This window comes from Centruroides sculpturatus, unplaced genomic scaffold (genome assembly GCF_000671375.1).
Source record: "Centruroides sculpturatus isolate CEXI.00-Female unplaced genomic scaffold, Cexi_2.0 scaffold540, whole genome shotgun sequence".
NCBI classification, from domain to species: domain Eukaryota; kingdom Metazoa; phylum Arthropoda; class Arachnida; order Scorpiones; family Buthidae; genus Centruroides; species Centruroides sculpturatus.
The window spans coordinates 154,821-181,598 of record NW_019384831.1 but is presented as its reverse complement, the minus strand read 5'-3'; the positions used below and the strand labels follow the sequence as shown (position 1 = coordinate 181,598).

General features: G+C 31.8%; 1 protein-coding gene across 1 annotated transcript in view; it reads left to right on the top strand.

The window, feature by feature from the left end:
- The first annotated feature begins 1,269 nt into the window (after window positions 1-1,269).
- LOC111630125 overlaps window positions 1,270-26,778 on the top strand; it is a 45,499-nt gene continuing 19,990 nt past the window's right edge. Inside the window, exons 1-4 of the mRNA XM_023374152.1 lie at window positions 1,270-1,369; window positions 8,799-8,931; window positions 15,421-15,540; window positions 23,887-24,010. Coding sequence (XP_023229920.1) covers window positions 1,270-1,369; window positions 8,799-8,931; window positions 15,421-15,540; window positions 23,887-24,010 — 477 coding nt within the window. The remainder of the gene's footprint in view (window positions 1,370-8,798; window positions 8,932-15,420; window positions 15,541-23,886; window positions 24,011-26,778) is intronic.

The following is a 26,778-nucleotide window of genomic DNA, read 5'->3' as shown; positions in this document are numbered from 1 at the left end:
AATTATTCATGAGTTATATGTTTTTTCTGACACATTAATATAAATGTAATTTTACTTTCCCGGCTGTTGCCTAAATAAAAAGTCTAGCAATGAGTTGCATAACTTTTCGGACCGTTAAAGGATTTTATTTAAAAATAACTTCTATATTATTAATTTAAAGACATGTAATTCTTTCTGGCACCATTTGTTATTAAATTTGTAAAGTAAATATAATTGTTGAATAAGACATTTTTACATATGTTTTCTGAATTTTCATTGTAAAAAATGTAATTAACTATCTGATATCGTATCCCCGATTCCTAGTAATGAAGTGCGATTATTCATTTAAAAGCTTTTTTAGGGATATCTTTTCAGTTATTTAAAATATAATATCTACATGAAAAAAATGTAAATTTTCCTTTGTTCAAAATCCTAAATCTTTGCAAGTTCTTTGTCGATTGCTTTGAAATTTTGAAACAACGTTGCATTCCAATACGCGCGAGTCTTTTATACTGTCTGATTTTCCTAATAATTTCTCGAAACAATTTACTCAACAAACAAACTGTCCTTGCAAAAACTCAGAAATTTTTGACGAAAAGTTATAGGACATACTGTGTAGTAGTACACTTCAAACTGATGAAAAAAATTAGGTTAACTCACAAAAGCAAGAATAACACCGCTAACATTCTTTTACATTTTTCGACATTACAACATTCGCTGAGACCGAAAGATCTGTATATGTTAAAGAGGTGGACAACAGTAATAATATTCAAATAGTTAAATTATTTTCATTACTTAGAAGTAATAATAAATTGTATTTGTAATTTTACATCTACAGACAGAAAGGTAATGGCTGGAATTATCAGAAGTAAAATCAAATAAACAATACAAGGAAAATACAGCACAACGTTTCTACCTCTCGTTATACAGTTATTATTAGTTTTGATAAAACTTTCCTGAAAATAGCAGGAAAGCTATTAAATTTTAACTTGTACTCTAACTCATTAAGACCTAAAATGCCATTTAATTAAAACTAAGCATTTGAAATTAACGTTTATTCGAATCTGAAACCTTATTTCTTCAGCAATGAAGATAGGAATTGTCCTATTCGTTTTATTTCTATTCATAATATCGTGCAAATCAACTGAAGTTCCTGAAAAAGAGACAGGAAATAGTACAGAAAAAATAAATTGGAGCGAATTAGAAAAAACAGTAAAAATTCTCAATGCAGCAGAAAAAAATTTGAAAAATTTGGCAAAATCTGTGGTGAAATTCGCTCTGCCATATTTAATGAAACTTACTGAAAAAGCGAATTTATCGTCGTCATGTGTAAAAAGTGGAGTCACGTTTATGAGAGATTTAACACAGTTGAAAGAATGGCCGTTACAAAGTAAGAATTTATAAATATTTATTGTTGATTTATTATTATTATTATTATTACAGTAGAGTCCCGAAAACTCGGCCTAATGTGGACCGAAGATTAGCCGAGTTTGTGAAAATGCCGGGTTATCGGAAATGGGGTTAAAAAAGAATAAGTACGAGTGTTTCTTCAGAAAATACTGTACTGTACAGTACTTGTATGTATTGTTTGCTTCAAAATACAACAGAGAATAAACTGCCCAAATACCCTTAAACAAAGGAGAAGTATGTACTTTATGAAGACATAGAGCCTTTACTACATAAAAATGAAAATTAATGAATACACAGTGTACAGTAATTTACCTGATAAGACAGACCTCAGAATAATATTTTAAGAAACATAAAGCTGTCTATAATGAAAACTTACTAGGGGATTTTTCGCCCTGCCAGATGTGGCCGAGTTATCCGGACTGCCAGGTTGTCGAGTGCCGAGTTTTCGGGCCTCTACTGTATTATAAATAGAATTATTCAAAATTTACATATTTATTTTAATTTTATGTAATTAAATTAACACAATTAATGATTAAAAATGATTTGATTAAAATAATTTTAAATAATATATTCTAGGAAATTTTTATAAAATGCTCTTGTTGGTCATAATTTTTTCGATTAGGGATGGTCTGGTGAGTTTCGAATTTACTCTAGCACTTATAGTACTTCCGTATAGGGGATGATACAGACATATAATAATTAAATTTTACATTTGACTACCCATTATAAATATTTCGATTTTATATCTGTATTTGTGTAATGCCTTCAAATAGATTTGGCTGAATTCTCAAACGTGTTTAACACACATGAATGAAAACATTCCGATGAAAATTTGCAGCACGGCATTGTGACGACTTCGCAATGAATAATCGCATGTAATAATTATTTTTATTTATTTGATTACTGCAACGCGACACAGAGCATCCTGGAAAAACTTTTATGTAAAGCTGCCCTCAACTTAGGTGTTGCCGCGAGGAAAGCCCAGAAAACTTATTGTCACCAGTCTGTTCACAGTGTGCGAACACACGACTAGCTTCTGGTGTTCACTGGTTTTATTCACTCGGTTAATGACGGGTACTTATTGGCTGAATTAAGGTTTTATTGGAAAAGTAAGGGTCAATATTTGCATAACAGAAGATCTATTTAACGTTTTTCACTACTTTTTTTTCTTTTGTCCTTTCTCTTTTTTTCCCAAATTTGGGTCTATAAATTTGCGTCTTTCGAGCCACAACTTCATTTTATTTAGTAATCCTTCCTCATTCACACATCTCCAAGTGTTTGAAAATATTTCTTTTCCAATAAAATATGAATAAAGGTTTACGGCTATGTGAAACTTCCTTTTTTTAGTTTATACCTATAAATTTGCGTCTTTCGAGCCACAACTTCATTTTATTTAGTAATCCTTCCTCATTCACACATCTCCAAGTATTTGAAAATATTTCTTTTCCAATAAAATATGAATAAAAGTTTATGGCTTTGTAAAACTTCTTTTTTGAGTTTATGCTGCTGAAATGAATAAATAATAAAAAAATTAAAACATTTATTGGTTTTGTTTACACGTTTACTGGGCCACATGCAGCCCGCAGACTGCGGGTTGGACACCCCTGATTTGAAGTTTAAAGGAGAAAAATATGTATCATGTATAAGTGAAGTGTCCATATTAGAATAATGGATTAAATTTTTATGCTAGCTTGATACTCCAATATACAGTCGACCCCCCATAACACTGTTGATAATTCTGTTTTATATGAATTCCATGTTGTATGAGTCACTTAGATTTTACAAATATGTGGCCATTCACAGTCCGGCACACGTATTTGTAAAATCTAAGTGACTTGTACAACATGGGATTCATATAAAACGGAATTATCAACAGTGTTATAGGGTGGTCGACTGTAGATTTGAACTTTAAAAGCATTAAATAATTGAAATTACAATTACATATAATAATATATGTAATTGTAATTTCAATTATTTAATGTTTTTATATGTTAACTGGCTATGCAAAGCGGTGCCAGACATGTAATACTTCGGCATTACGTAAATAAAAGAGTTGTGTGTGTGTGTGTAGAAGATTTGATAGTGGCATCATTGCTCTCAAAAATGATATTCAAGTAAGAACCCATCAAATGGAATACTACAATATACATATGTTCAGACCATTTCAGGATTACATGGCAGCTTCCATGAGAAATACTGAACAACTCAGCTATACCATCCATTGTCCATGTGCAATTTTTGTGTACAAATTTTTCTTAACCCAGCACGANTAAATTCGAATTGGTTCGATTATAGAACGATTGTAAACGTTCCAGAATATTGATCAAATTGAAAATAGTTCGTTTGACTGAACGTAAAAATTCTCTAATTAGTCTGGAAACGTGGGACCTAATTCTTGCATTCTGTGAAAACGGGTAAGATTGGCTATAATGTAATTATCTTAATCTTCACTATCGTTATTTTTTGCCCAGAATTAAAAACCCAGCGAAGCGATTCCTTGCAGCTAGTCAAAAATAAAAACAAATAAACAATGACGTTGTCAACAACTAAAAACTACAGCATGACGTTATCAACCTGTCTTTCAGGTTTTTAATCGTTTTCACAAAACTTTCCTCAGAAATAGCAAAAAGTAGTTTCTATTATAAAAGTAATTTAGTTGCCATTTAATAAAAAACATTTGAACTTAACGTCTGTTCCAACGTGAAATCTTATTTTTTGAGCAATGAAGAAAGGAATTGTTCAATTTGTGTTATTTCTCTTCATAATATTTTGCAAATCAAACGAGGTTCCTGAAAGAGAGCTAGAAAGTAGTACACAAAAATTAAATTGGAGCGAATTAGACAAAACACTAAAAATTCTGAATGAAGCAGAAAAGAATTTGAAAAATTTGACAAAATCAGTGGTGAAATTCGCCCTTCCATATTTAATGAAACTTTCCGAAGAAACGAATTTATCATCGTCATGTGTTAGGAGTGGAGTCGTGTTTATGACAGATTTAACCCAGTTGAAAGAATGGCCGTTACAAAGTAAGAACTTATAAATATTTATTGTTGATAGTTTGATAATGTTAGAAGTGTGACTTGAGGGTCAGCACATCTTCGGTGCCTCGTCAGGTCATACACCACCAGGTCTCGTTTGACCAAAAATCCGCGACGGCGAGGGTTATTTTTAAAAGTAGGTCACACGAGCGGCTGCGTGGGCGGGCGATCGGATTCGGATAGAGGAGATCTGGGAGACGTCGTACCGGAAGTGAATCACTGGGATGCCGGGTTAACAACTAATAACGATTTAATTACGAAGAAAACATGATACAATTTACAACTTAGGAAGACAATGTATTTAAGGGATTTATAGACGTAAGTGGTCGAGAGAGAAAGAGAGAGTTTACATGAATTTCGCATGCCAATAAATACCTGAGGTTGACTGGGTTCGACAGTTCTGAAGCTCGTTGATGGAGGATGGAGTTGACTCGTTCTTGATTGTTGTAACAAGGTTTCGTAGTGAGAGTTAATAGTTCGTTTTCAGAATGCGTAACAGTAGACGAGAAAGTATCTGTTGAAATGAAGTATCCGTAAAAACTAGATGTATCCGATCGAATTAGATAATGCACAGTAGGGCCACCCCTAGCATTTGAGGGGCTCGGGGCAAATCTTAAATCATGAGACCCTTTCCAAAATGAAACTAAGTATTAGTAAAAAAAACTTAATAAGTAAACTAATTAACGTTATCTTTTCACAATTTATTTAAACAAAAGTGCGGAAATTATAAAACAAAATGTGTAAAGAAAATATTTTATTAAGATTGTACGACATATGCTTTTTTAGTTTTATTTTAAATTTTTTATTGAACCTTTCGCACTATTTTATGAAATATCAATTTTGCGGTCTTTTATTTCCACAAAATCTTTTATCAAATCATCGCAATTTAATTTTTCACATATTTCGTGCTCAATAGATAAAAATGTCAGATTTAATAATCGTTCCTGTGACATTGTTGTCCGTAAATAATTTTAATTAATTTTAATTTAGAAAAGCTTCGTTCTGTTGATGCTGTTGAAATCAGAATTGTTAGTAATATTCTTAAACTAATGATTAAAATTGGGAGAGTCATGCATACTTCTCAAGGAATCTGTTTCACGTTTTACACTAGAATTCTCTGTCACGTCATTTAATTCTTCTAATGCTGTTATAAGTTTGTTTAAATTAAATCTAACTGTCTTCACAGAATTTATTCGGCTTTCCCAACGTTTATCTGATAATGATTTTATAATCGAATTTCTTAAATGTTTCATTAGAACAGCCCACTTGTGAGCATACGTGGAAAATAGTAATACAGTTTTGAAAGACTTCCAAAAAATGTCATAGCCATAGGAACCGAGGAAGCCATATCACCTATTAATAAATTTAAATTGCGCACAGAACATGAAACAAAAAATGCTGTCGGAATTTTTCCAAAATCCTCTCTTGCATGCCTTTTTTCTTGCCTACCATGTTAGTCCCATTGTCATAAGCTTGTCCACGGCAATCGTTCAAAGAAATAGTTAAAGTTTTAAGTTCTTTACATAATTTCTCTTATAAATCAAACCCTGTACTTTTTGGCAAAGGAGAAAAACCATTAAAATAATCATTAATTTCAACTTTATTTCTTTATTGTTCGTTAGGCATTTCTACAATTCGAACAATGAGAGTCAATTGTTTAATACGACTTTTATCAGTAGTACAGTCTAACTGTACTGCATAAAATTTACTTTTTATTTATTTTTTTATTATTATTTCATTTTTAACTTTGTTTTCCACAGATTAATTATGTGAGATAAGCCGGGGGTATAAAGTTAGTAAACTTGTGTACTACTTAATCGGCACAAGTTCGTGACATCCGATATCTACGTCAATGGAAGTCTAACCTATGAGCGGTAATAAGGATCTCGATTGTGAAATCAAGATCCACATCAGGATATTGACATCAGTTAAACTATTATTTCGCGGTGTAACTCGCGATTCTTCTATTTCGATTAGGACGGCTCGTTTGAGTAGGGAGACACACGTGAGTAAGTGATAGAAGTTCGTGAGGAAACTAGAATCAAGTCCCATTAACAAATTAACATATATTTTAACGGAAAACAAAGAATACAAATGAAACAAACATAAATAACATCTAGCTACGATTAAACATAAATAATTAAACCTTAACCTAGGTTGTTCCTAGGTTGAGAGAGAGTATACAAACGATATTATATTATATTACCTTTGTGATAACTTGAATTATGCGATTCATATTGTTGGGCGGAAGTCACTTGTAAGAGGAACTATGGCAATTAGTTAAACAAAGAAAAGCTGAGGCGCTGAAAAGGTAAGTCCGCAGATTTTAGCGTATATCTTTATTTTATACTAATTTTCTTCTCCAATGGAGATCGAGCCTAAGGATCATCTGATAATGGTCTAAAACATGTAGTCAACGGCTGACTAACTACTTTTCTGAAGGAAGTAAACTTATTTAACGATAATAGGATAAACGAGAATAGGATGGTTGGTGGTATTATATATTCCCCAACACAAACTTTCATACAGAGGATTTATACATACATATAATGACTAAATTTTAGAAATGATTATATTTAGAGATTTTCTTGATGTTGGTATAGAGAAAACGGAACTGTCCCCAAAATATCATTAAAATTCATCGTCATCGGTCTTAAGAATCTCCTTATAGTTATTGCCTTATTCCATAATTAGAACTTAATGACATTTAATTCGAAATAATTGGGTCATGACATAATGCGAGTTTGATAAAAACATTTATTTATTGATACTTACAACAATACATAACGTGTTTCATAAAATAAATATTTTTTATAAAACACTCTAGCTGCAAGTACCCTCTTCACTGGGTTTTTATTTGTTCGTACATTTATATGTAATATACTTTTTTATATAATAGACTGTTTCTCTTCTTCTGCTTAATTTTTTTCTAGTTCTGTGTGTATCCCTACAATTTTCAAGTTGCTCTTCTGTCTGATTATTTCTGTTTCGATATGATTCCAGACCGCAAAAAGTCTTTCTTATGCTTCGGCATTGTTCTTTATAGTTTACATTTCACACTTCACTATTCACTTTTCACTTTCTACTCTTTTTTGTTATTCGTACACTTTTACTTATGAAAAATCAACTGAAGCATGTGCGTCATACGTCTCCAAAAGCCATCCTCACTACTCACATGTAAAGGTCCTCGACTAATCCAAAACATTTTCGACTATTCGAAAACATTTAAAAATAATCCTTTGAGTCCCAACTCCAGCTTTATTTAGTATTCCTCCCAGCATTGCATGATTTGGCTACTTTGCGCCAAAGTTGGCTACCCTTTCTTCAATTTGGCATAAAAAATCTCATTTGGCGCATTGGCTACTTTTCACGCTACATATTATTTATAAATATATTAGTCTAATAAAAATGCACTTTAAAATAGTATTTTGTCATTTTTTTCATTAATTAGAGACCCAAATAAAACAAATATTCGTGTTTTTCAAATAAATTTATGTTTGTCTTCTTTATAATAAATGAATTTATCTATTTCTAAGTAAAAATTGAAAGTGTCTGTAAAAGTAATTTTTTAAAATATCCTTTCTCGTGATACAGATTTAATACATATTAATATTCGCTCTCGTGATTACTAAACCATCAAATGTATTTCTTTCATAAGCAATTCTGCTTGAATACTGACAGTCCAAATTATGAAATTCTCCACTATGTTCTACAAAAATTTTCATTATTTAGCGTTTCGCCAAAATTTCAGGGCGCACTATAATCTGTTTATCAATGTTAAAACTTATTAATATTTAAGGATTGGACCACAAGTATATATAATATACTTGTGGCCCAAAAATCCATGACATCTTCCAATGTGGCCCAGAGAAACAAAAAAATTGGACACCCCTGTTATAGAACATACGGATAAATGCGAAAATAGCCAATTACAATTATTGCGCCCTTTTGTAGATATAATGTAAGCAAATAACTAATTATACACCGTTATACGACAGAGTTAGTTCACTTTTCCTTTTTACATTGTGCTTCAAAGTAACCTAAGAAACTCCACGTTGGCNCATAGTTCTCTCCTAGATAAGCTTTTATCAGCAATAAAAACCCTTTTAGATGTAAGTTTGAAGTTTTCCGGAAAAATATATTGTCTACTCGTTAATGGTGCCAACTTCCAGTGTTCAGTGATTTTATGCAATTTGCAAATACTGAGCTTTATATACAAATATATTTAATAATAAATATTAAATTTATAAGAGTTTAGAAAAGTTAGACATCATTTACTATAAATATATAGTTATGTTTACCGTATACTTTATACATTTTATTTCACGGAAATTATATTTTTAAGGTTTCTTTAACAATATTTTATTACAGTGCTGGATTCTATGGGAAAACCTTCAGCTGGTATGTTAGGTATAACTCCATGGATCAGGGGCGATTATGATCAGTGCCTGAACATTGATAGTGGACGCAGTGGACTCAAGAATTCTAAAAATATTAATGGAAAGTATTGCGCAATCAAATTCGAATTGCCTAAAATAAAACCAGAAATTGCAGAATTCATTTTAAATTTTAAAAATAATACAATTCTTCAGTTATTGGAAAATCTAGCTGTAAGTATAGTAAATTTGTTTAAACTGTAAAAAATAACTTATCTACTGTTAAATTTAATATATAATTAGTGTTACCAGTCGTTTAGTAATTTCCTAGCCTACTTCAAATTTATTTATAGTTATTTTATTGAATATAAATGCTACTTTAAAACACTTAAACACCCCTAAACAGCAAATGTCTTTTATATGAGCATTTTTCAAAATTTCAATTTTTCGTCTTAGAGACACTAAATTTTTTTATTTTATACTCATCGAAGCCCTGTTAAGCTCATATAAAACCGGTTGGATGGTGAAGGAGGAATCGAACTTTCTGTGGAAAATTCCCGAGAACTTGCTTGCTTGGATAGTGTAAAAAATATAACTGATTCCACTCCGATTGATTGACTGTCGAAAAATTGTCAAGAACGTAAGGTCGCAGACTGAAACAGGGAATACAATTACTCCTGCGACAAAATGAGCCTAAGCGAAACCGTGTATGTGGGTGGTGGCGAAGGAGGCAAAGGAAGTACAAGTGTTTTACAAGAAAAACGCGTTTATTTGTTCGAATATCATGCTTACATCAATATTGGACAATTCCAAAATCTCGGTGTTTCTATGAAATGGTGAGAGTTCGTGTAATTAGTCATAGCCCGGGCAGACGAGACGAATTGCTGGAGGATGTTAAGGAATGTTGGACGAGACGAATTGCTGGAGGATGTTAAGAATTGCTGGAGGAGTATGCCGATCACCTATAACGCCGCAGCTTAACACCGATAAGCTGCGGCGTTATAGGTGATCGGCGGTAGCACAACACAATAGATAAAGCACAACTAGGCTTAATCCAGAGGAGACTCTTCTTCGACCTTGAAGTTCCGATTTTTATAGTTTTTCCCCCACTATTCGCATTTCCGATTGGTCTCTCGTCCCATTTTTCGCTTCCCGATTGCTGTCTCCTTTGTCTCCAGGTGCAAGACGAAACCTTTTCAGAAGAGAAAATTAATGGACATATTGAGAGAGGTATTCAGGAGTGTGGTGAAATAATTGATAATGATTATGCATCTACAATAAACTGGAATGAATAATAGATGACGGCGCTGACTTTGTTAACATTTTTTTTTAATTTTACGGGTTGTGAAGTTTGTATTTAGGCATTGACCAAAGATGAAAGTTATCAACATTAGCAAAGTTGACTGACCTGAAAACAAAAACCAGACTTACATACTCAAAGTCATTTCTTATTTTACTATTTACTCAAATTGAACAATAATTATCAGTCAGTATGCTGTGTGATGACATTCTGAATGACATTGCACTTTTCATTTGAAACACATCAAAATGAAACGATAAAATATTTTGTGACAATCTGACGGTGTTCTTGAGATAATTAATATAATTTTAACGTAATAAATAATATATTTGAATTTCACTCAAAAATAAAAAAAATGATAAAATTTGGAATAATTAATAAAACATAACCTAATAAGATTATAAACTTTTACATCCTGTAAAACTGCTCTGTCACGTAGCAGTTTTTCAAGAACTGAGGATGTTTTGCTTCCTTCCTCCACGCCTCGTATCTTAGAATTTTGCACACCACCTGCTGAAATGTCATAACCAATTTCTAAGAAAAATATTATGAAATAATTGGGGATAAAAGGGCTGATTGGCGGACTCTCGGGGAGTTCGTTCANGATGACGGCGCTGACTTTGTTAACATTTTTTTTTAATTTTACGGGTTGTGAAGTTTGTATTTAGGCATTGACCAAAGATGAAAGTTATCAACATTAGCAAAGTTGACTGACCTGAAAACAAAAACCAGACTTACATACTCAAAGTCATTTCTTATTTTACTATTTACTCAAATTGAACAATAATTATCAGTCAGTATGCTGTGTGATGACATTCTGAATGACATTGCACTTTTCATTTGAAACACATCAAAATGAAACGATAAAATATTTTGTGACAATCTGACGGTGTTCTTGAGATAATTAATATAATTTTAACGTAATAAATAATATATTTGAATTTCACTCAAAAATAAAAAAAATGATAAAATTTGGAATAATTAATAAAACATAACCTAATAAGATTATAAACTTTTACATCCTGTAAAACTGCTCTGTCACGTAGCAGTTTTTCAAGAACTGAGGATGTTTTGCTTCCTTCCTCCACGCCTCGTATCTTAGAATTTTGCACACCACCTGCTGAAATGTCATAACCAATTTCTAAGAAAAATATTATGAAATAATTGGGGATAAAAGGGCTGATTGGCGGACTCTCGGGGAGTTCGTTCAAATTGTTGCTAGAGTGAGTGCTCCTCATCCACCAGCTCATCCTGTCCTCCCGGCTCCACTATCCAGGAAGGAATCAACGAGAGAAAGGTTCCCAACATGAACAACGAGGTAAAATTTATTGTAAAACTCTTTCTCTCGGGTTTAGCTTAAATAACGTAGAGATAGGAATTATCCGTACATAGGTATTCCATATTGTTATTACTTTGTATTATGTTATTCCTTTGTATCCATTATATTGTAGTATTGTTAGTAATAATTAAATTGTTAATTTTATATTTAATGTCCTTCTTGTCTGGTATTCATTCCTTATGCACAAATCCACACAGAATCTTACCACTCGGGTTCTGAGAAAAATTAAGCCATCCACTAACAAAGTGAGCAGGTCTAACTAATCTGACGATTAGAGGGCTTGGACCCTCGTCCGTATTCTCACAATTTTGTACATCTAAAGTTAAGGGAATTTGCCAGACACATAACAATACATTACAAGGAGTTTCAAAACAGAAATGAGAATAATTTAATTTTTTTTAAAATAAAACACTTTTTTGACATTATGTATATACAATGTATATTATTAAGTTTATATTGTTCAAATAACTCAGTATTAAGAATTATGCTGTAAAAAATTTATCACAGAAAATATTATATGCCAAACTCAAAACTGCTGTCACGTGAATACAAAATATTCCGTTGGTAAAAGACACTTCTGAACACGTTTTTTAACTCGCATTTTAAATAAAGTCACAAAACTGTAAAATGCATTGCTTTCATTGTTCTGTGATGCTTTTACTTTTTGCTATACATTTATTTCTTAATTCAGGGTTTCTTAAACTATGGGTCGCGACCCCATTTGGAGTCGCTCAGCAAAATCTTGGGGTCGTGAGATTTTAATGCAAAATATTGAAAATCACTTATGAGAGTTTGAAATAGCATGCTTTGTGTCACTTCTGGTGCAGCGAGACAACGATTCCGCAACGCCGTAGTGTGAACTAGTGTAGTGTTATTGCGTTTCAGTGTATTCAGTTGTCTCTGTTCCATTGTAACACAAGAGTGAACTGTGGTAGTACACCTGTTTTTGCAAATTTGTATGTATTTTTATTTTAGATTTTTTTTGGGTCGCGAAAAAATTCACAATCGTAAATGAGTTAATTAAATAATAATTACACTTTAAAACATATTCGTATGTAAACTTTTTAAAAATGTAGTATTCTTTCTAATACTTTTCATAANTTAGATTTTTTTTGGGTCGCGAAAAAATTCACAATCGTAAATGAGTTAATTAAATAATAATTACACTTTAAAACATATTCGTATGTAAACTTTTTAAAAATGTAGTATTCTTTCTAATACTTTTCATAACAGATGCAACGAAATGTGCTGAAAGTTTTCTTTGAAATTCAATAATATATATGATTTTTGCAGAATATTTTATTTCGGATCAGCATTATTCGCATCAACTATCAGCAACTTACATGTTTTAATATATTTTCTTATGTTTTAAACTAAATTTGGTAATTAAATCAGTTTATTTAATGATAAAAATTGAAATTAAATATAAGTTGGTTTATTNATAAAAAAAATTCGTAAAAAGAGCAAGTGTTGTAAAAACGGTGTTGGAAATTGTACAAGCAGCGATAGTATGAAGGGAAACACTAATTAATACTAAGACCTACATGGTACTGGACATTCTTTATGATAACTGAAGAAATGTAAAGTAAGAAGAGTTGATAACTTTGTGACTCGTTATTAGGACTGCACAAGAGAGGTACGTCGAGTTCAGTCTTCCCAATTACTCTTAAAACTAAATACTGAAAAAATATCAATGCAGAAAAATATTCAAAAGCAGAAATCTGAATATAAATCAAACTACACGTGAAACAGAGGTGAAACACATACAAACTATAACTAAGAAAAATATTAATAATGCGCTTGTCTACACAGTAATAGAGAAAATATTATTGAATTACACTGTAAAAATCGTCGTTCACACAACAATACAGGTTTCTTGATTTTAAATCGGTTTTAATTTAAAATGTTATTTTTAGAAAAGTACAAGAATATTCCAGGGTTGTATGATTATATTCCTGTGGAAATAGCTACTACTGGTTTTGCAATGATGGAGATTTTTTTCTTTATAAGGTAATTATCTTCATATTGATAAAATTTTTTTTACAAAATACTTTGATACTAGTTTCTATTTTCTNATTCCTTGCAGTGCTCGGTAGTGAACTGTCAGCTAGAGTTGATTATTGCAAAGAGAAGAACCAGAAAGTTGTTTATTCCACTTCTCAAATAATATGTTTGTAAGTTATACATTATGATTTGAATATTTTCTCATAAATTAAAGTTAATGTGAGTACATAGCAGCCTCGCACTAAGGTGTTATTTTAACAAGTGTTGGATTAAAAGTTTTAGATCCATGAGATAACTTTTTAAAATATACTTGTCATTTATCTTTCTAAACAAATTGCGAATGTTTCCACGTTTATATTGTTCATTACACACTCAAAATTTTTATTTATTCGAGAATTTGTAAATACACTTGTCATGTCAGCACGGCAGTTTGCTCATATCAAATTTGCTGTGGGTGAATTTTCGGGGTTCGCTTCAGCACGTATTTCATATTACCATGATAAATTAGAAAACTTTTTCAGGTTTAGTCATAGAGCCTAAAATAGAACGATCATTCATCATTCAATTCATTGAAAAAACGTTTAATGTTTCATCGCATTAGATATACTACTAACCGTTTTAGTAGTTTTATAATAATCTCTTCATTTTATATAGTAATGAAACGAAAATATTCTTTAGCTTGTGATAGTTTATTCTGATATTTAATATTATNTTATTTTCAAAAAAATATACGTATTTTGGAAATGTTGAGTCGAATTAGTCTAGAATCGATTAATTTTATGAAAGAAAACCTTTCAAACAGCCGTAGTCCGTAAACTATCATTCCTACAAAATTGATTCATAAAGAACGGAACGTATCCACCGTCTTATAGGGGGATCTACTGTATTAAAAAAAATTAAATTGCAGCCTCTTCAAAAAATGTTTGAATGAGTGAGTGATAAAAATATTATTTCAAAATTGTCGTGTTTTAATTTACTCGATAATTTTTTATTTTAAAAATTTATTTGTGATTTGAAAAATTGATTTCATTTTGTTATTACTATTGCTGAAGATTTTCTCATAAAAATTAATTTACTTAAAATATCTGATATGCGTGTGTCAAGCAACTACTACTTACCATAAACTAACACGGCTTTTTGACCAAATCAGGTGGATAGAAGGAAAGGAGAAACAGGTTAACTTTAAGAGAAAAAGATTTTTTTATTTAACACTATTTTTCACACGAAATGCATTTCGCCTTTTTTGGTCTCTTCAGCAGGGTTTCGTACAACCATAACGTCACACAGTACTACCAGAATGTAATACAGCAGAAGACAAATCTTTAACACAAGTACCATTGCATTTACAACTATTATGTATTATCATCTCTTCCAACATTTGGCTGGTATCAGGCCGTTATTTAAATTTATAACATTATTTTGCACAACTATCGCGAAGTGTTCTTTGATTTTCTTTTTATCACATTTTTTTCTCTATTTAAGATTTTTACATTATTAATATTAACTTGGCAATTATTCGCGTGACAATGTAAAAACATGGGAGTTGTATTGACTTTATTAAGTTTTACTGCAGCCAGATGTTCCGACATCCTTACTTTCAGGTTTCTTTTCTTAGTTTTACGAAAAGTAACTTTGTGAAATATGTCAACGTAACGTTTAAACGATTTGAGAAAAAACAATTTATCGTAATAAATTTCTACGGAAATCTCTTTTATTTACGTGTAAATACGTGGAGAAGACATGGTAAATTTCACGTGATTGGCCTGTAGGCTAAGCCCGTAATCGATACCAATTACTCGTGTGTAGTGTGATTATGAATGTACGCATAATATTTAATATGTAACTCGATTTACAAGTATAATAAAAATAACAATTAATTATATATATATATATATATCAGGATGTTTCGTTTTTCATTTTCCGTAATTTAAATGATGTACAGAACAGAAATAAATGTATATTGTTTAATTCTAGATGGCCGAAGTATGGAAAAATTATCACACTGATGTTAGTTGTGGCAGGAGTTTTATCACACATTATTAATACAACTATATACAAAGTTCACATAATATTTGGTTACTCTGTTGATTATAGGTAAGTACTAAAATTGAATATAAATTTATTTACAGGACAGCAAACTATAAAGTCAAAAACCAGATACTCTATACGTTCTCTAAACAAAAATAAAAAATATTGAAATTTAATTATTACATAGAGACATTACTTTCGTTATGACACGATTACTAATGCTAGCAAAAATCGAACCATTACGTTATAATATGTTTTAAATATGTACGAATTAAGATATTATTTGTTATAACAACACGAATAAAGAATGATGTACTGATGTCAGACGTACCAAGTGATGTTTATTAGAGTACCCTTATTTAACGCTGTCCAGGGAAATATTTAACAATTTAAATGCAATCAAATTTAGTATGGTAGACAAAAAAATAAAGTTTCATAAAAATATGATACCAAAGTTTATCATTATGGCAAAGAAACAACGTTATAAACAAAGAAAGACCCGCCGAACCTTAATTCATTACAGCACAGGTACTAATTTAACGTCATCAAAAAAGTCAATTTCAATATATATGAGAAGCATCACAAATATCAAATTGTAGTTAGCTTAACAAAACACTGCCCATAGTCTTTAGATTTTGCGCTATCAGAATGGGTTTCGTGCTGGGTAGTATCTCCTGCATCGCTAAAATTTCTATATGTAAGAGTTTCATACAATAAAATAGATTTTGCTCGCTGCGTCAAAATCGGCACAGTGGTGAGATGTAGAACAAAGTTTTCTATGAAAATGTTTTCTGAGAGAGCTGAAATTTCTTGATACCAATTGAATGGCATTTGGGCGGCTCAGTATCTCTGAAAACATCGTCAGATAAGAGTACATAGTTTATCATAATAAAATATTTTGAGGTTTTTATTACTTTCCTGTTTAATATTATTAATGCACTATGAAATGTTGAACCATCGCACACCATGATATAACAGAAGAATGTGCATGACAGCATAATCTGCAAAATAGACAAATATTTCTTCCCATTCATGACAGGATAAAAATTCGCCTGCATAATCAGAGAACCTTATTTTTTAAATAAGTTTTATTTTCCTGTTGATGGAAGATGTTATTTTAACAGGTTCATTATGAGATTGGAAGGCCATAGTGGAGCGGTCTACAAACAATTAATCAATTAATCAATTTATTAAGGTACAAATGAAGAACGTACATGCCCTGGCCCCGCAATAAGCACTACCAGGGAGGGAGTATACAATATGTACATGAGGTCAATTTATAATACATCATAGTGGTTAGTATTAATACATACAAGATTTGTTTCGCGACAATTAGAGTACAGATACATCATAAGGTTCGCGAGCAGTACAATACATATCATGGCAATTATTTACAGTAGGAAACAGAAAATAATACAATACACGATACTTTTGTAGAAATTAGGAAAAACAATTATTACTAGTAAATTAGAATTACAGTACATGTTAACAGTTGATAATTTGGTGCGTAACATGGGTTATTTTCCTAGTGAGTTTTTTGAAAGAGGAGAAGATTTCACGGTTAGTCCAAATGTCTTTAGGCTGGCATGGCCATCCAATGCCAATCTCATGAAGTAATAGACTGACTTCAGTTCTCTCACTATCCATCATAACACAATCGTAAAGGTTGATTATGCAGCAAGAAAAATAACATATTTGCAAATTTTTTGTACTTCTGTTTGTAATGCTTGGTGCCATCTTCAACGAGACATGTAAGGAAGGCATTGATTGGAAGTTCTGTGAGCGAACCTGTATAGGTAGCTCGCGAATTTTCCGTGGTTAGTAAGTAGTTGAGAGATATGGTAATCCGGNCAGTGGGGACGCACGTTCAAACCTAACGTAACCTAGTCTAATAATTTGGTTGGTAATAATTATGGTAATTTATTAGACTAGGTAAGGTTAGGTTAGAACGTGCGTCCCCACTGTTTCCTTTCTTCTGTTTGCTGGAATCAGAGACGAGCCGCCATTTACTTACCATAGGTAACATTAACTGCACAATTATTTCATGCGATCACCAGAAAACGTATGACAACTTTATTATTTTTCGTCTCCAGTCCGAAAGTAGGGTATCGTTGAAGTCGTCTCGGTCCCCTCAGTTCAGATAGATACTCAAAGTCCCGAAATTCCATAGGTGGTTATCTATATGATAATTTTCCTAATTGTATTAATATTTTAAATCGTTTGATTTTTTGTATGTGTTTTAATTGGTTGATGATTGATTCTATCAACTAATTTGTTGATTGTTTGATTGTATTGAGTTAATTCTTTAGATATCGTAAATTAGATAAAGAACATTATGTTAATTTAAGCGTACAGAAACGTTGCTGCGAGCTTTAGCGGTAACATCTTAACAAATATCAAAACAGTTTATAGCAATATTGAAACTTTGTAAAATCATGATAAATTCTTCTATATACTGAATTACTCTAAAGGTTCTTACAACAATTTACATTTGGTAGAAACTTAATATTAGGCCGTTTTCAGACAGACCACTGAATGGTGCCACTCAGTAGCGCAACCAAGTGGTTCGTCTAAAATCAACATGAAAATAGGGCAATTGCTTATGTTGAAATTATTATATAATAATTATATTGTAAAATTATACATATTAGTAGCCGTTACGCTTGTACAAGTAAAGTCTTCAGGCAACGAAATGGTCAATCTAAATTGTTCTCCGAGTGGTAGGCAGACTTTTCTTTGTGAAAAGCACCATTACAGCATTATTATTGACAATAATATGCACTACAAACAATTTTATAGTGCGGAATTTGATACAGCATTACTATATTGTTAGTGTAAAATTAAAACAACTACACGTAAGATAATTCACAATTTTTTTAAACAAATTTCAGTGCTTTTCTTCTCTCGTATTGTAACCAGGGCAGTGTGAAATCTGCAATGGATATTTTCGTCTTATTGCGAAAAAGAGTCATCAGGTGAGAGAATTTTATATTTATTCCAAAATTTGATATTAATTTACATATCATATTGTTATATATATATGTTTATAATTCGTTCAGATATAGTGTGTGAACCTAGGAGGTTAGAACGGTAAGCTTCTCCCCACTTATCGGCTTCGTTGTCAAAGATGGCGTTGTTAAATGAGTGGGAGGGTTAGTGGAGTCATGACGAGGTGTCGATCGTACTGAAAGATGAGACAGTGAAATTGGGAATAACATATTTAATATAAAACAAATGATACAATTACAGGCAAATATATTCTGTTGTATATCGACGGACCAGAAAATGTATACAAATTTGAAAAGAACACAGTACACTTCCTGTCTAACAATAACAACACAGTACACTTCCTGTCTAACAATAACAACACAATTACACTTTAATGTCTCTAATAAGTGAGTGACTCTGGCACTCCACAATCAAGCAACACTCCGGTACCCGACAATTATTGGTATTACACAATACTGGTTCTTGACCAGTCACACAGTTACCCACTCTGGTTAGCTCCCTGGTCAGTACTGCGGTCAGCACTCCTCTCAGTACTGCCTCCATACACACTCTGACTCTACACACACAAAGGGCAGGGCACAATTTTTTCTGTCCATCACCACTTGCTGACATCCACACACCTGACACATGTCTGACACATGTTACAACTGAACTTTACATATTCTAAATTTAAGCAAGATGAAAGTAATAAGGGTAATAATATTTTCGCGTCGCGACAATAACAGATGGCCGATGTCCGTTTTTTCCATCGGTGGGACCGCCGAAGGTCCTCAATCCGATAACTTTCTAAGTTTATCCTAAACCGAAACAGAAGAGAAATTATTTCTAAGTCTAACTAAACCGAGCGAGACAAATATTTTCTAAGTCTCTACCCCAACCGAGAGAGAGGGAAGCAAAATATTCTAAGTCTTTAACTCATTTGGAGCAGCGATTAGAAGCTGCGAAGTTCCCAAAGGCAGAGAAGGCTTGAAAAGTCCAATCGTTGGCTTCTTCCCGACGATCGCCCAGAGGGGCAGGAGCGATTTCTTTTTATACCCGATTAGCATGGGAAATATCTAGGATTTTGCTGACGTAATTGTCTTTGCAGCGTGTGTTTACTTGAATTTGACAGTTCTCCAGATTTATTAACGTCTCCCGCGTCATGGGTGACGAAGTTACATAGACATCTCTTGACCAATTAACATTAAATTCGTCATCACCTGAAGTAACGAAGACGGTGAGAAATCATATCACGTCACCGATGATAACCATCCTCGGCAACGCGACACAGTCCCTCCCCGCATGGTCTACCCTTGCAGGTGACCCTACTGTGCAGAGGGTGAACGAAACTCTCTACATAGTAACACATGTCGGTTGTTGTTAATTGGTTACACCGCAGATCCCAGGGGATCTTCCGCAATTGACTACGACGACCTCGTCAGTCTAGAAGGTCATCTTTTTAAGTGACGCAGTACCAGGCCTGGTGTCACAAGGTCAATTACCCTGGCAAAGGGGTGATGACGGGAGAAATAAGGGAAATAATGATGAAAGAAAAATTGTATACGACTTTTATTACTGAAAATTCTTATAAGAGCGTCGGATTTCTCACAAACTGCAAAGGAAGGTGCAAAGTTTGAAGAAAAATTGTCTTAATTATAAACTTTACTCAGAATCGAAACGAAAAACGGCAATACGTTGGCTCACCGATTTCGATAAACTTTTTAAGTTTAAACTGCATTCCCAAAGACTGACATGTACCAAACAGAAAGGCGCAGTACACAAAATTAAACGAGAAAATTATAGGTGCAAATTGCACAATGTCTTAAAATTTTCATAATTCTTTCTATTTGATGAATGTTTGATGGTTTAGCGCAGATATAACAATTTCTTAACTTTAATGATGGTGACTTAAATACTGTTAATACGGTGAGGAGCCGGAATTAATGCATGCGCCTGAACCCGTTTGCTGGCGACGGTTTGACGAAAACAGCTCACAACGTCTGTGGATGGCGTTTTTCTTTCGGGGCGCGTTTTCCGGGTAACAAGATCGGCTTCTCAGGTCGTGTGGGAAAGTAAGCGGGATCGTCGATAAAGTATGGGCGATTCCCGAATAACAGACACTATTAAAAAACTTAATATGGATAAAATTGTAATGAAGAACTAAAATCTAAACAAAAGGTTACAGGAGTACAGGTATAATATTGAGTAATGACTCGCGTATGAAGGATAATAAGCTTATTCTATCTACCAATATATACATATACCGTACAGCATCTCTATATAATTTTGCGAAGACATATTTCAGAGTAAAAAGACATGTAAAATTTTTAAATAAATTCTTAATTTTTTCAAACCTTATCGACTCTTTATAAAACTTTTATTGATTTTTAGTGGTTAACACCGACCTTGTTGAAAAGTTTTTATTTTCAGTTATGTGGCTTTCGTGTACAATATTATTCACAATTTTTTACTTGCTGCATCAGTTGTTGACCAACAGTTTTGCTTATATAACATTGTTTGAAGAATTACATTATCTCTAGCAATATATGGAATAAATATAACTCTGTTTGATCGGCAACACATCTCGTGAACGATGGACATATGCCTACAGCAATGAGTTTATACGAGCTCATTTTCATATGTTAGAAACATAAACTAAACATGAAATATTCCACGTGGCCAGCGTAACTAGAGTNAAATAAAAATTGCCCAACTTTTTCATGGTAAGGTACTTGTGTAGTTAATGCTGCCATCATCGAGGATTTCCATTACCAGCATAGCAATTATAAGTACGTATAGCATTAAAAACAGACCATTAAATAAAATTTACATATATTAAACTGTTTTCAAATTAACTGATGTACTTTTATACTGTACTTAATCAAACCCGTATTATAAAAGTACATCAGCTCTTGTTCTGTGATGTTCTTACAAATTGTTGAAGTATAGGCAAACATTAATAAAAACACATAGACAGAAAAAGAAAATTGTTGAATAAATTTGTAATTGAAATTTACGAAAAACAAATAATCCAGATATTGCATATTGTGTCAGTGCTTTTGAAATTCGACTTTTAACCAGAAACAAATAGTGGGTTATCAGATAAAAATCACGGTAATTATAAGCAATTGCCAAATCATACTGTCATTATTTAAAGATAAAGTTAATTACAGATTATTATACATCGAGAATATATTAAATTACAAGAAAATAAATAGGTACTCGATACAACAGACACGATCACTTTCAGTTGTTTTTCAAGTAATATATTAATAAAGTTTTAATTTTTATTCCACTTACAATTTTTCACAGGTCGTTCTTCGGTTTCTTCTCAAGTTGGGTTGTCCTGGCAACTTTTGTCGAAACTTTAATGGAATTAGGCATTATCTCCTCAAGTGGTGTAAGAGGTCAGAGAAAAATCGTAAATATTACTTACTATTTATTCATTTTATATTAGTTTACTATTATTACAATTATTATACAAGTATTCATTATTTTATTTATTAGTTTAGTACGAAATAATGTTCTTTTATATACAGTAATGTCGATGTTTAACGCATTTCAGTAAATTAGACTACGCAACATAAAACTCCAGCAACATAGACTACGCTAGACAAATGAAATTTCAAATCAGATGTATTAAAAAAAAAAAAAAAACAGTAAAGAAACTAATGTTAAACTATGGTTTTTGAATCTCGGATATTTTCTTACATACCTTACATTAAAGTGTCTATTTTCAGTAAAGTAATTATGCTACAAATTTATTTCGAAACTTGTCATTAAAATTTTCATAAAAACTCTGAAAGAATGCCCATTTCTTGTTATGCCATAGAACTACTGTTAATATACAACTATCTATTCCTTCGATCTCGGTCATTAAATAACTTTCTTCTTTCTACTCACAGCTTAATAGAAAGTTAAAGAAAATCTTCAATAGAAAATAATTTAATACAAAAAACACACAATAGATTATTTATAACACAAATTATTTAAAATTTAATTACAAAAACTACTTAGTTACTTATGACTAATAAACAGGCTTATTACAAACCCACCTGTTTAATTAACTCACCCAAAATGCATTTCGACCTTATACTAAACTTGTTTTATACTGGACTTGCTTAATTAATATTATTGTGTTACTGTTTTAGTAATAATTTAGATTCTTTTTAATTAATGATGTGTATTTAATACTTTGTAATTAATAATTACAAAGGAGGCGTGTTACCTAACACATCTGGAGCACAAGGCAACAAACTTCCTTTGTAACCGCTCCCTGCATCTTGTAGAAATATCTGAACCTGCAACTCTGTTGTCCTACTGTTTTTCACCCTGTTCGTCACGTTACCATGCAACATTATGAAGAAATATTACTCCTGTCTACATTGATAAAGCTTATTGCTCATACAGTCATGGGGACATTTTTATCTTTATATTGTATAGCTTTAGGCATGGTTTTAAGTTAAATTTTAATTTTTTTTTNCAGTACATGTTAACAGTTGATAATTTGGTGCGTAACATGGGTTATTTTCCTAGTGAGTTTTTTGAAAGAGGAGAAGATTTCACGGTTAGTCCAAATGTCTTTAGGCTGGCATGGCCATCCAATGCCAATCTCATGAAGTAATAGACTGACTTCAGTTCTCTCACTATCCATCATAACACAATCGTAAAGGTTGATTATGCAGCAAGAAAAATAACATATTTGCAAATTTTTTGTACTTCTGTTTGTAATGCTTGGTGCCATCTTCAACGAGACATGTAAGGAAGGCATTGATTGGAAGTTCTGTGAGCGAACCTGTATAGGTAGCTCGCGAATTTTCCGTGGTTAGTAAGTAGTTGAGAGATATGGTAATCCGGCGTATACCAGTCCAAACTTAGGAAGACACGTTGGAGTAATTTTCTGTTTTCTCGTTCCGTCTTTATAAAGTTTATAAAAAAATCACGCATAAGACAAATGTTTCCTCCCATTTATGATAAGATAAAAATTTACCCGCATAAACGGAGAACCTGATTTTTTAAATAACTTTCATTTCCGTGTTGATGGAAGTTGTTATTTTAACAGGTTCATTATTAGATTAGAAGGCCACAGTAGGGCGGCCTATAACTTGCACCTACAGATATTCCAGGCCATATATTGAAACGATAGATTAACGAAAAATTATTGAGTTTTCGACCTGTCTAAAAAACGCGCATAAGATATTAGTAGGATTTTCCATTCTTCATATTTGTTGATAGGCTCTGAAATGGTTAAATTCTTTATAAGACACAAAATATAGATTGATTGTATCTTAATATGTTCTTTGAATTTTTAATTTTTTTACGGTGTTTTGTTTTTAAAATAACAAATTTGCAAATTTTTTGTACTTCTGTTTGTAATGCTATTGTATAAAAATATTTAAATTGTTTTCTTTTTATTATTTTCAGAAAACTTACGAATTATCTGAATTACAATTACGGGAGACCTTACTATACACATCTTAATTCATTTTTTACTGGATTTTTATTTGGATTCATTATGTTGAAGAAAAAAGAAATTAAATTTGGTTATGTAAGTATTAGTATTTTTTACGCAATGCATACAATTTCACAAATTTCATTTATTTAAACAGCGAAGTTTTTGTAATTAGTCAAACAAGCAATTTGAATGCTGTCCTTCACAAAGTTACTAGTTTAAATTTGTAGAGTAACATTTCAGGATATGCAGATGATATTTTTATAAGAAAGTAGTACAAAAACTTGAGTCCATGGCACTTTTCACGCTGCAAGCAGAAACATCTTATATGTACAAGACATTTATGCAAATCGAATCTCATCAATATGGGAGATATTTCTCAATATGAGCGTCATTACGAAATTATAAAAAATATAAACAATGTGTTCCACAATCAACATGATCCTATGCGACACTTNTAGGTAAGTTTTTGTGTCGCTTTTTCTTGTCTTAATTTTGAAACTTTCTTAAAAAAATTATTCTAGATATTCGTATAAGTGCTTTTGCTTAATAAATAAAAAGATCATTAAGAAAATATTAACAACAATATGAAAAAATATGCAAAAGGATAGCAGAACTACATTGTTTGAGAACTCACAACTGTAATCGGTGTACTCGCCATGCAGCAAGTAGGATTCAAAAGGGAGGGGATTACCCTGAACATTGATGAAGTTAGAACTCATAACGTGTTCATTATTATTTACCTTATCTTGTTTAGTATAATAATGTCGTTTCCTATAGTGTTGCGAATAGGTATTTTGTCTTTCGTACTTTCTACCTGCTCTGTAATATGCAGATTGTATGGATAATTACACAGATGAACACGACATTACGAAAAGCATAGTAAATTACTGCACTCTCATATTATAGTAATCAATTTTTAAGCAAATTGTATAAGACACTTTTCTTTTTTTGTTGACTTAACTCTGTATAAAATACGTTTGCAATGCCATCATATTGAGAATTTTCTGTAAATATATAAACGTTCTTAAAAATGCAATAAACGTTTTCTAAATATATCATTAATTAATTAAATTGAAAAAAAAACAGGAAACTACAAAATTTTAATTAAAGATAGAAAATTCATGAGGCGCACTTGACATATACACAAATAACGCTAGTAACGTTAGCTTGATTTTAATAAATCCGATAAATCTTCATAAATCTTTATTTTTATATCTATACTAGCTGCAAGGACCCGCTTCGCTGGGTTTTTATTTGTATGTAATATAGTTTTTTATATATATAAAAGACTGTTTGTTTTTCTAAGTACTCTAGAATCTAGCTTCAAGGACCCACTTCGCTGGGCAAAAAGTAACGATAGTGAAGATTAAAATAATTACATTATAGCCAGTCTTACCCGTTTTCACAGAATGCAAGAATTGGATCCCCCGTTTCCATACTAATTGGAGAATTTTTACGTCAAGTCAACCGAACTATTTTCAATTTGTTCAATTTTCTGGAACGTTTACAATCGTTCTATAACCGAATCAATTCGAATTCGAAAATTTTAAAAGTCGAAATAGAAAATCTTCCACTTTCAACCACTTTCAAGCCCATATCTCCCGCACCCTTATAGCTATCGAGACGCAACCACCATAGTGCACGAATGGAGACTTGGGGCTACTACCACATACAAACATCATTCATGTGCGATGTGTAGTTTTGGCTGAAAAGTGAAATATAGGGACACACACGTCCCTTTATATATATATAGATAGATATAGATAAATATTTAAAAATTTAATATAAACATTTCATGTCTTTTATAGAGAAATCCGTTATATTTCATCTCGGTTTAGTGTCATACATCGATTATACCATTCTGGAAATACAGTATCTACTTGTATCTCGAAAACTATGAAAAAATACTACTAATGCTTACACGATAAAAAAAATTCGTAAAAAGAGCAAGTGTTGTAAAAACGGTGTTGGAAATTGTACAAGCAGCGATAGTATGAAGGGAAACACTAATTAATACTAAGACCTACATGGTACTGGACATTCTTTATGATAACTGAAGAAATGTAAAGTAAGAAGAGTTGATAACTTTGTGACTCGTTATTAGGACTGCACAAGAGAGGTACGTCGAGTTCAGTCTTCCCAATTACTCTTAAAACTAAATACTGAAAAAATATCAATGCAGAAAAATATTCAAAAGCAGAAATCTGAATATAAATCAAACTACACGTGAAACAGAGGTGAAACACATATAAACTATAACTAAGAAAAATATTAATAATGCGCTTGTCTACACAGTAATAGAAAAAATATTATTGAATTACACTGTAAAAATCGTCGTTCACACAACAATACAGGTTTCTTGATTTTAAATCGGTTTTAATTTAAAATGTTATTTTTAGAAAAGTACAAGAATATTCCAGGGTTGTATGATTATATTCCTGTGGAAATAGCTACTACTGGTTTTGCAATGATGGAGATTTTTTTCTTTATAAGGTAATTATCTTCATATTGATAAAATTTTTTTTATAAAATACTTTGATACTAGTTTCTATTTTCTTATAAAATAATGTAAATTATTCAACTTTATATATGACGAACATAATTATATAGAAATTTATATTTAGTGTAATATTACTGTATTGGTGTCTTTGTTACCGCTAAAGCTCGAAAGTGGTTAATCTGCAGATTACCTAGCTAATCTGCAGTTTAACTAGCGTGATCTGTTAAAGTTGTGAAAATTGTTCCATTTCTCAAATTACCTAGATAATGTACAGAGTATCTAGGTAATCTGCACATTACCTACCAGGCGCTCGGTAAAGTGAAAATAAGATCTTTGCCACAAATAAATGTACCACAAATAG